An 11,144-nucleotide genomic window follows, 5' to 3' on the forward strand; every position below is an offset into this window, starting at 1 on the left:
CATCAGTAATTCCCTGTAATTTAACACAGGCTGCTTCCCTGACAATGAGGCTATTTTCTGCACAGGGCAGAGTGCAGATCGAGCACAGCACTATCAGACTTGGCAGTAAGTTACAGAGTGATCGGTGTCCCTGTTAATTCCCAGCACAGAACCAGAATGTCTGCTTTTCTCAGAGTTCATTGGGAGCCCTGTCCTCTCTTCCACAGGCTTTCCTTGATTTCTCAAACATCACCTTTACTGAGTTACAAGTCTCCCACCTCCCCCCCTCCTGCCTCCAGCCCTGGCAATAGCACAAACTATTAAACCAGCTCAAGCAAAGCAAGACAATGGGTGTCTGGCAGATAGTGCAGAGCTGAGGGGAGATTTATTACCTGGTAATTTTCACTTCCACACTAAGCAACTCCCTCTTTTACAAAACCTCTAGGCTCCAACAAAGTGTTGAGAGAGTCAGCAGCTGCCAAGAGCTGCAAAGCCTGAGTTGGCAGCAGCTCCCAGTACAGAGCTGGAAAATCGTAGGGAAGCTGAAAGGGGAACAGGACCGTCTCCGATGGTCAATAGGACACTGAAGATTTAGACAGGTACAAGATCAGGACCTGCACCGTGGGTCATTGGAGCTATCTCTTGCTCTCAATCTTTTCCTTTCTCTCTCTCTCTCTCTCTCCCCATTTCTAGTTGTCTGTCAACGTTTCTCCAATGAGTTTTCCTCTCACTCTCTGTCTCTCTCTTTGTGTTTGATCCTCCTCTCTCCATCTCCCATGTTCTCTTTCCGTCCCACACTCTGATGACTCAGCTTTATACTTTCTCCATTCACTCTCTTCCTCCTAATCTCTCTCTGCCTCGATTGTGTTTTGTTCTTTCAGTCAAACCCCCCCTCACCTACTCTCTCTGTGTCTCTTCCTCTCTCGACCAAGTCACCTCTCCCTCCTTCTGCCATGTTTCCCTCTCACTTTTTACCTCTTTGTCTCTCTCCCTCTCTCTCTCTCCCCCTCTCTTTGTCTTTTCTCTCTCAGTCACACTCTCTTTCTCTCTGCATTGCCCTCTCTGGCTCACTTCTCAGTTGGGCGGCACGGTGGCACTGCTGCCTCACAGCGCCAGAGACCCGGGTTCAATTCCCGACTCAGGCGACTGACTGTGTGGAGTTTGCACATTCTCTCCGTGTCTGCGTGGGTTTCCTTTGGGTGCTCCGGTTTCCTCCCATAGTCCAAAGATGTGCACGTCAGGTGAATTGGCCATGCTAAATTGCCCGTAGTGTTAGGTAAAGGGGTAAATGTACGGGAATGGGTGGGTTACGCTTCGGTGGGTCGGTGTGGACTTGTTGGGCTGAAGGGCCTGTTTCCACACAGTAAGTAATCTAATCTAGTCTTACCTTAACTAGACAAGAGTGAAACTCAAACTTATTGATAGATGCAGGGTATTAGCAAAAATTCAACCGTGGGAATAATAACTCCAATCATTTGCATAGAACTTTATTCTGTATCTAACCCCAGCCTGTCCCTATCCTGTGAGTGTTTCAAAGGGACAGTGTAAAGGGATCTTTACTCTGTATCTCACCCTGTGCTGTCCCTGTCCTGGGAGAGTGTGATGGAGGACAGTGGACAGGGAGCTTAACTATTGTTCCCTAAGCTCAGAGAAAGGTTTTTTCCTCTGATGTTAGGATTCTCAGTCTTACTGGCAGAAGGTGTGGATTTCCTTTGCAGAATGAGGCTGGAATGTGGGATTTGCTGACTGAAGGGTTTGTAGGAAAGCTAAGGTTGCTCAGTGAAAGAATTTGTTCTGATTTGCAGGGTTTACTGAGGAGAGAGAACGACCATCCAAAACCTGGCACACAACTGTGGGAGAACCAGCTCCAGGACTTGGAAGTGAAAGAGTCGGGGTTGTCCGAGTCTTTCCTTGATCCCTTCCAAAAAAAATCACATTTTCCTTTCATCTCTCAGCTGGTGAATCTTCCAATGTGGAAGACCTTGACTTGATCTCTTTGATCTGACCTTCAAGCTGAAGAGGACTTTGTCGACCAACAAAACGTGTCATTCAGTCTTTGCAGGCCATCCAGCTAATTTGATTGGTCAAGGAGGAGGTTAAACTATGCTCACACTGGTTGCCTATTGGTTGGAGAAGGGGCCATCGCTGCCCGCACTGTGGAACTTCATGGTCCTCCTCTTCATTTGTTCAGTTCGGACCCACCACCCCGATGAGGCCGAAGAGTCCATCTTTGGCTTGGGATTCCCAGGGCCAGGGCGAACCAACTGTAAGCCCATTCCCCGCAGCATGGCGCTGTGCCATGGGGTGGGCTACAGCGAGATGAGGCTGCCCAACCTCCTTGGTCATGGGACCATGAGGGAGGTCTTGCAGCAGGCTGGCTCCTGGGTTCCTCTGCTCAACAAGCAATGCCACTCTGACACCAGGAGGTTCCTCTGCTCCCTCTTTGCTCCTGTCTGCCTCAATGAGCTGCATGAATCCATCCAGCCTTGCCAATCCCTGTGCCAGGCAGTCAGGGATAGCTGTACCCCGGTGATGTCCGCTTTCGGCTTCCCTTGGCCAGACATGTTGGATTGTAACCGTTTCCCGGTTGACAATGACCTTTGTATCCCTTCTGCCACCTCAGAGGAGGATGGACCCCTGCAGGAAGGTGAGTGACCCCCTTTATTTCTCTATTCACTCTGTCAGGACCATTGACCTAAGACGTTCACTCTGTTTCTCTCTCCACAGATGCTGCTGACCTCATATTTCCAACAATTTTCTCTTGAAAATAGTTGACAAAAGTGATTCTGGGCTTTATAAATGGGGCATAATGGACATTACAAAACAGGAAAATTATGGGAACGGAAAGAACTGCGGAAGCTGTAAATCAGGAAAAAAAAAACAGAAGTTGCTGGAAAAGCTCAGCAGGTCTGGCAGCATCTGTGCAGAGTAATCAAAGTTAATGTTTCGGGTCCGGTGATGCTTCGGGAAAATTATGGGATTTGTTCACTCTTTCAGAGCATTGCTGTCAAAGCCAGCATTTATTGCCATCCCCATTTGCCCTTGAACTGAATGGCTTGCCCGGCCGTTTCAGAGGGCAGTTAACAGTCATAGAACGATAGAATTTCACACCACAGAAAGAGGCCACCCAAAAGAGCCACCCAGCTTGAGCCATTCTCCAGCCCTGTCTCTGTAGTCCTCTAACTTCATCATTTTCAAATACATACCCATTGCTGTGGGTCTGGGGTCCACTCAGGATTTCCTTCCCTGAAAGATAATAGTGAACCAGATGGGCTCTTACAACAATCAATAATCATCTCATGGTCACTATCAGCAAGACTAGCTTTCAATTCCATATTTTGTTCAATGAATTTAAATTTCACCAGGTGCTATTAGAATCATAGAATCCCTACAGTGTGGAAGCAGGCTGTTCAGCCCATTGAATCCACACTGACCCTTCGAAGACCTGGGGCTTAGTAGTTAGCACTGCTGCCTCACAGTGCCAGGGACCTGATTTCAATTTCACCCTCGGGCAACTGTCTCTGTGGAGTTTGCACATTCTCCCTGTGTCTGTGTGGATTTACTCTGGGTGCTCCTGTTTCTTCCCATAGTCCAAAGATGAGCAAGTTAAGGGGATTGGACATGCTAAATTGTCCTATAGTGTCCAGGGATGTGCTGGTTAGGTGATTGGCCATGGGAAATACAGGGTTACAGGGTCTGGGTGGAATGCTGTTTGGAGGGTCGGTGTGGACTCAAATGGCCTGCTTCCATGCTATAGTGATTCTATTCTATGCTGTGATAGGATTGGAAGCCTCCTCCCTTGAACATTAACCTGGATCTCAACATTATGAGCTCAGTGAAATGATAACCATGTCACTGTTTCCCCTGAATATAGTTTCTGTTCCTGGGCACCCCCCACACTTGCCGAACAATGTGGAGACTTTAGAGTAAATGCAGAAAGGAAATTCACAAAACTAACATCCCCAGGTGTAAGGGGTTCCAGTAGGTTTTCAGTTTTGTGCTGATGTTGTTAACACTTAACTGCCCTGTGATGTGGTCTCGTCAGGAACAAACTTGCTCCCAACAGCAGTCAGTGATCTGCCCAATACTGGAACAGCATTCAGTTCTGGTCACCACATTACAGGAAGGATGTGGAGGCTTTGGAGAGGGTGCAGAAGAGGTTTACCAGGATGATGCCTGGATTAGAGGGTATGAGCTATTAGGAGAGGATAGAAAAATTCAGTTTGTTTTCTCTGGAGCAGCTACGCTGAGGGGAGACTTGATAGAAGTCAATACAATTATGAGATACATAGATAGGATTGACAGTCAGAATAATTTTCCCAGAGTTGAAATGTCTAAAACTAGGGGACATACATTTCAGGTGAGAGGAGAAAGTTCAAAGGAGGTGTGAGGAGCAAGTTTCTATACACAGAGAGTGGTAGACGTCTGGAATGTGCTGCCAAGGGTGATGTTAGAGGCATGAAAGGTTAAGGGCGTTTAAGGGACTTTTAGAAAAGATCATGAATATACAAGGAATGGACAAATTTTAAAAATCACACCACACCAGGTTATAGTCCAACAGGTTTATTTGGAAGCATTAGTTTTTGGAGTGTTCCGAAAGCTAGTCCTTCCAAATAAACCTGTTGGACTATAATCTGGTGTCGAGAGATTTTTAAATTTGTCCATCCCAGACCAACACCGGCACCTTCACATCATGACAAGGAATGGAGGAATATGGACCCAGGGCAGGCAGAAGGGATTACTTTAATTTGGGGTCATGTTTGCACAACAGTATGGGCCAATGGGCGTGTCTCTGAGCTGTACTGTTCTATGTTTATGAGGGTTGCTGATGTGTTTGCAGACACTGGACTGCGAGGTCTTGGAATGACCCTTTGAAGGAGGGTGAGTGTGATGGCAATATGGAAACTACATTAATCTAACATGCTTTTGTTTTTCAGAACCCCAAATCTGTGAAGCATGCAAAGCTGAGGGAGGAGCTGAGAGGAGCATTCTCACACAATTGTGCAACAATGATTTTGGTAAGATTTTGGGGAACACAGTAACCCTTCCACTCAGCAACAGAGATTAAACCATTTCTGACTGTATTTAACCAGCAGCATCAATGTAGGTACTAGGGCAGTTCACAGCAGCAAACTGAACCAGATTATGGATCTGACCAATGGCTGGAGATCTTAGAACAGATAACTAAAAACATTTACAAAGAGAGTTTTATTAATTGTCAAAAAGGAACAGAGACAGAGACAAACAAACACAGAGAATGCTGGGAAAACTTAGCACGTCTGGTAACATCTGCGGAGAGAGAAACAGAGTTAATATTTTGAGTCTGGTGTGACCCTCCTCCAATGCTGAGGGAATACTGCACTGTCAGAGGGTCGGTTCTGAGGGAGTGCCGCACTGTCAGAGGGTCGGTTCTGAGGGAGTGCCGCACTGTCGGAGGGTCAGTGCTGAGGGAGCGCCAGACTGTCGGAGGGTCAGTGCTGAGGGAGCGCCACACTGTTGGAGGGCCAGTGCTGAGGGAGCGCAACACTGTCGGAGGGCCAGTGCTGAGGGAGCGCCGCACTGTCGGAGGGCCAGTACTGAGGGAGCACCGCACTGTCGGAGGGCCAGTGCTGAGGGAGCGCCGCACTGTCGGAGGGCCAGTGCTGAGGGAGCGCCGCACTGTCAGAGGGTCAGTGCTGAGGGAGTGCCACACTGTCAGCAATGCTGTGTTACCGGCATGAGATATTAAACTACGGCCCTGTAATCCTCTCAGTTATAAATGGTCTCTTGACATTTTGAAGAAAAGGGTTGGGGTAGAAGTTTCTCCCTCCTGTACTGGCCAATATTTAATAAATGTTTACCTGTTGGCCAACATTACTGGAAGAACATTCCATTGCTTTGGAATCACATTGGGAACTTGCTGTGAATAAATTGGTTGTCAGTTTATCTACGTCTGAACAGTGATGACCTTTTCAAAGGGGCCTCATTGGCTGTAAAGATTTGGTAAATCCTGAGTTGGTAAAAAGTCTCAGTAAAAGGAAAGTGCTGTCTTTTTAACCCTCTCTGTCCTTCTCTCCCCTGGGGTACCATCCGGAACTGTTGCAGTGCTGAAAATCAAAGTGAAGGAGATCTCGTACCTGGACAGAGATGCCATGATTATTCCGGAAGGCCGAAGCAGGCTGCTGTACGGGCCAGAGGGATGGACCGACAGCGGGGACGAGAGGTTGGAGCTGTGGCTGCCTGGAGGCTCTGGATGTACCTGTGATGAGCTGAGGGACCTGAGCGCCTCCTATCTGCTGACAGGGAGAAAACAGGCTGAGGGGCGGCTGCTCGTCACCTCGATCAGACACTGGAGAGGAGGAAAGAGGGAGCTCCGGAAAATGACCAGGAGCTTCAAGAAAGCTCGCTGCTAATCGTCGGACATTACAGGGCAGTTCAATAAATAATATCCACTCATCCCCTGCCACTCAGAGTACAAACACAACCCCCACCCCCAATCCCCAGCCGTTCAGAATACAAACACCAGCCTGACCGCCACTGAAAGTACAAATCTCACCCCCACCACTGCTGCAAGTATAAACCCCACCCCACCTAAACTTCCACCCACTGCCGCCAAGAGTACAAACCCCACCCCCAACAGCCCCGCCACCGTGTACAATGCCCCCTCCTCCCACCCCCCACCACCCCCTTCCAGTGTGCCAGTCTAACCACCGTCTGACATCTCCATGGTGTGGTACATACTCATGACTCTAACTGTCATCACTGTCCCTGCAATCCTCATATCAAAACACCGTCAAGTGTTTGTTCACCTTCAATTTCCTGTCCTGTGGGATCTTGCTGTCAGCAAATTAGCTGTCACCTGTTCTTCACACTTTGCGAGACCCCCGATAGAAATACAAGATTTTCTTGAAGAGGGTGTTCCACGTGTCAGTTGTGAGACAGTTCAGGGCGAGAGATCACATGTAAAGCAGGTTGTCTGTATTTCTGAGGATGATCAAAGGTACAATCCATGCCCAGAGACCCTAGGAGGCCAAAACAGCACCTTAGGAGTTTTACAGCAACCTGAGAGGGAAAGTGCGGCTAGTGTAATGTCTCATCTGAAAGACTGACCCTCTGACAGTGTGGCACTCCCTCATCACTGACCCTCCGACAGTGCAGCGCTCCCTCAGCACTGACCCTTTGACAGTGCAGCATTCCTTCAGTACTGACCATTTGACAATGCAGTACTCCCTCAGCACTGACCCTCCGACATTGCGGTACTTCCTCAGAATTGACCCTCCGACAGTGCGGCACTCACTCAGCACTGACCCTCCTGCAGTGCAGCACTCCCTCAGTACTGAACTGGATGTTATATGTGCTGCAATATGTGCTCCTCTCTCTCAACTGGGACTTGAACCCACAGCTTTGACCCTCTGATGTGAAAGCCATCTCCCTTGACTATTATAGCCATGTGGGAATTGGGAAGAAATCAGTGAACTTCCCTGATCTGAGCCCTCAATGTCTCTTTACCAAACAGTAACTCGTGATGGGCAAGACATGCTGGACTAGCTAGCGACGCCCATATTTCCTGAATGAATAAACATTATCCAGCGTACGCCTGGATACTCTTCTGTGTGTTCACACAGCTGCCTTGGGTTGGGGATCCCTTGTTTATCTCAGAGGGATAGGAAATAGACAATAAAGAAAGGGGAGTCACAAAGTGACTGAAAGACATGATGTATGAAAGACACATTGTGCAAATCAGAGTGTCTTTTTTCACCATGTGAATCTCACCAAGTTTGAGATGGAACTGGACAGTTTGTGAGCCTTTCAGCACAAACTCAATGCAGTTTCCCATCACCACGGGCTTGTTTATGGTCAAATATTAAATATAGAACATTTGTTCAAAGCACAGAAGTGTGCTGCACACCAAGGGGTGTCCTGCTCTCCTACTTTACCTGCTTATCTTCCACCTAGGAACCCTCCAACCACAAGGGATGAATGCAGATTTCTCCAGCTTCCTCATTTCCCCTCCCCCCATCTTTTCTCAGTCCCAACCCTCAGACTCAGCACCGCCTTCTTGACCTGCAATCTTCTTCTCGACCTCTCCGCCCCCACCCCCTCTCCGGCCTATCACCCTCACCTTAACCTCCTTCCACCTATCGCATTCCCAACGTCCCTCCCCCAAGTCCCTCCTCCCTACCTTTTATCTTAGCCTGCTTGGCACACTCTCCTCATTCCTGAAGAAGGGCTCATGCCCGAAACGTCGATTCTCCTTCTCCTTGGATGCTGCCTGACCTGCTGCGCTTTTCCAGCAACACATTTTTAAGCTCTGCTTATCTACATCTCGTTTTATTGCAATGCTTTGTATTGGTGTTTGTCCCCGCCATCGTGCATTCTTTAACCCGTTACATCACATAATAGTGACATCACCCACTTCAGCTCACATCCCCATGTCCCCGGCAAAACCATCAGGTTTCAGAGTAGAATTAGACCATCTGGCCCATCAAGTCTGCTCCACCATTCAATCATTTTTCTCAACCCCATTCTCCTGCCTTTTCCCTGTAACATTTGATCCCATTTACTAACCAAGAGCCTGTCTCTGTCTTAAATACATTCAATGACTTTGCCTCCCCAGCCCTCTGCAGCAATGAGTGCCACAGATTCCCCACTCTCTGGCTGAAGAAACCTCTCCTCATCTCAGTTCTAAAGCATCATCCCTTCATTCTGAGGCTGTGCCCTCGGGTCTTAGTCTCTCTGAATAATGGAAACATCTTCTCCACATCCACTCTATCCATGCCTCTCAATATTTAGTAAGTTTCAATCAGATTCCCCCCTCATCCTTCTAAACTCCATTGAGGGTCAATCATGAAAATGTACAGGGTCCTCACCCATTCCTCATATGACAATCCCTTCATTCCTGGGATCATTCTTGTAAACCTCCTCTGGACCCCCTCCAAGACCAGCACATCCTTCCTTAGATACGGGGCCCAAAACTGTTCACAAGATTCTGAATGTGGTCTGACCAGAGCCTTATACAGCCTCAGCAGTACAGCTCTGCTCTTGTATTCCAGCCATCTTGAAGTGAATGCTTACATTGCATCTGCCCTCCTAACTGCCACCTAAACCTGCATGTTCACCTTCAGAGAATCCTGAACTGAGACTCCCAAGTCCCTTTGTGCTTCGGATTTCTGAAGCCTTTCAGTGTTTAGAAAATAGTCTGTGCCTCTATTCTTCCTACCAAAGGGCATAACCTCTCCCTTTCCCACATTGTATTCCATCTGCCACTTCCTTTCCCACTCTCCCAGCCTGTCCAAGACCTTCTGTACCCTCCTCACTTCCTCACCACTATCTGTCCCTCCACCTATCCTTGTGTCATCTGTAAACTGAGCAAAAGTGCCCTCAGTTCCTCCGTCCAGACTGTTAATGTATAATGTGAATAGCTATGGTCCCAATACAGACCCCTGCAGAACTCCACCAGTCACTGGCTGCCATTCTGAAACAGACCCCTTTATCCTCACTGTCTGCCTCCTGCCAGTCAGCTAATCCTGTATCCAGGCCAGTATCTTGCCCCGAACACATTGGGCTCTTCCTTATTTTGCAGCCTCCTGTGTGGCACCTTGTCAAAGACCTTCTGGAAATCCAAATAGATCACATCCACTGGGTCTCCTTTGTCTAACTTGCTCATTTCCTCCTCGAAATATTCAAACAGATTTGTCAGGCATGACCCTCCCCTTGATGAAGCCGTGCTGACTCAGCCCTATGTTACCCTGCACTTCCACGTACTCTGCAATCTCATACGTAATAATGGATGCTAAAACCTTACCAATCACTGAGGTCAGACTGACTCACCTAGAGTCCTTGTCCTCTGCCATCCATTCTTAAACAGGGGTGTTACATTGGCCATTTTCCAGTCCTCTGGGACTCGCCCTGACTCCAGTGATTCATGAAAGGTCACCAACAAATGTTCTACAATCTCCTCAGCTGTCTCCTTCGGAACTCTGGGATGTAGTCCATCCAGTCCAGGTGATTTTTTTAGTTAACCTCTGCTGATTTTTCAAGGCTTCCCATTAATCTTCATCACATTGTATACTAGTGCAGTCCCACCTAATCCCACCCCTGGTTGATCAGCCATGGTCTTATCTGGCAGCTTAAACCAGGTGAGTGAAGAAGGGTCACTGAACCCGAAATGTTAACTCTGCTTTCTCTCCACAGATACTGCAAGACCTGCTGAGTTTGCACCATGTACACACACTTGCATATATATACACCAATGCACATTTGTGTAAACATGCACACACATGCTTGTGTACACATACATACCAAACACACACTCACATAAATGTGCATGGTGCACATATACACCTTTGCATGCTTACAGATATACAACACTCACCCACACACTTGTACACAAAGGTATGCACACTTACATTTCAAACTTCAATTAAACACGTATTTACAAATGCACGTGCATACATACACCATATACACACATACACTCGTGTGCATTGTGCATACACACATCACTCTTACAAGCAATAACATACATGACTACATGTTCACTCACACCTTCACACTCACATACAATCATAGAACATAGAACATAGAAGAATACAGCGCAGTACAGGCCCTTCAGCCCTCGATGTTGCGCCGATCAAAGCCCACCTAACCTACACTAACCCACTATCCTCCATATACCTATCCAATGCCCGCTTAAATACCCATAAAGAGGGAGAGTCCACTACTGCTACTGGCAGGGCATTCCATGAACTTACGACTCGCTGAGTGAAGAACCTACCCCTAACATCAGTCCTATATCTACCCCCCCTTAATTTAAAGCTATGCCCCCTTGTAATAGCTGACTCCATACGTGGAAAAAGGTTCTCACTGTCAACCCTATCTAACCCCCTAATCATCTTGTACACCTCTATCAAATCACCCCTAAACCTTCTTTTCTCCAATGAAAACAACCCCAAGTGCCTCAGCCTTTCCTCATAGGATTTTCCTACCATACCAGGCAACATCCTGGTAAACTTCCTCTGCACCCGTTCCAGTGCCTCCACATCCTTCCTATAGTATGGCGACCAAAACTGCACACAATATTCCAGATGCGGCCGCACCAGAGTCTTATACAACTGCAGCATGACCTCAGGACTCCGGAACTCAATTCCTCTACCAATAAAAGCCAGTACGCCATATGCCTTCTT

At 47.7% G+C, this 11,144-nt stretch overlaps 1 protein-coding gene across 1 annotated transcript; it reads left to right on the forward strand.

The window, feature by feature from the left end:
- The first annotated feature begins 400 nt into the window (after positions 1–400).
- LOC140481091 (secreted frizzled-related protein 2-like) lies at positions 401–10,759 on the forward strand. The gene is made up of 4 exons (XM_072576747.1): positions 401–578; positions 1,785–2,626; positions 4,917–4,997; positions 6,064–10,759. The coding sequence occupies exons 2-4, from the start codon at positions 2,083–2,085 to the stop codon at positions 6,369–6,371; spliced, it is 933 nt and encodes a 310-aa protein (XP_072432848.1). The 5' UTR covers positions 401–578; positions 1,785–2,082; the 3' UTR covers positions 6,372–10,759.
- The last annotated feature ends 385 nt before the right edge of the window (positions 10,760–11,144 follow it).

This window comes from Chiloscyllium punctatum, chromosome 9 (assembly GCF_047496795.1).
Source record: "Chiloscyllium punctatum isolate Juve2018m chromosome 9, sChiPun1.3, whole genome shotgun sequence".
Lineage (NCBI taxonomy): Eukaryota > Metazoa > Chordata > Chondrichthyes > Orectolobiformes > Hemiscylliidae > Chiloscyllium > Chiloscyllium punctatum.

Excerpts from the sequence above, each read along its gene's own strand:
- LOC140481091 (XM_072576747.1), top strand. The coding sequence starts at position 2,083 with ATGCTCACACTGGTTGCCTATTGGTTGGAGAAGGGGCCATCGCTGCCC. Across the intron at positions 2,627-4,916 it reads GGATGGACCCCTGCAGGAAG|AACCCCAAATCTGTGAAGCA; the intron begins GTGAGTGACCCC and ends TTTGTTTTTCAG. Across the intron at positions 4,998-6,063 it reads ATTGTGCAACAATGATTTTG|TGCTGAAAATCAAAGTGAAG; the intron begins GTAAGATTTTGG and ends GAACTGTTGCAG.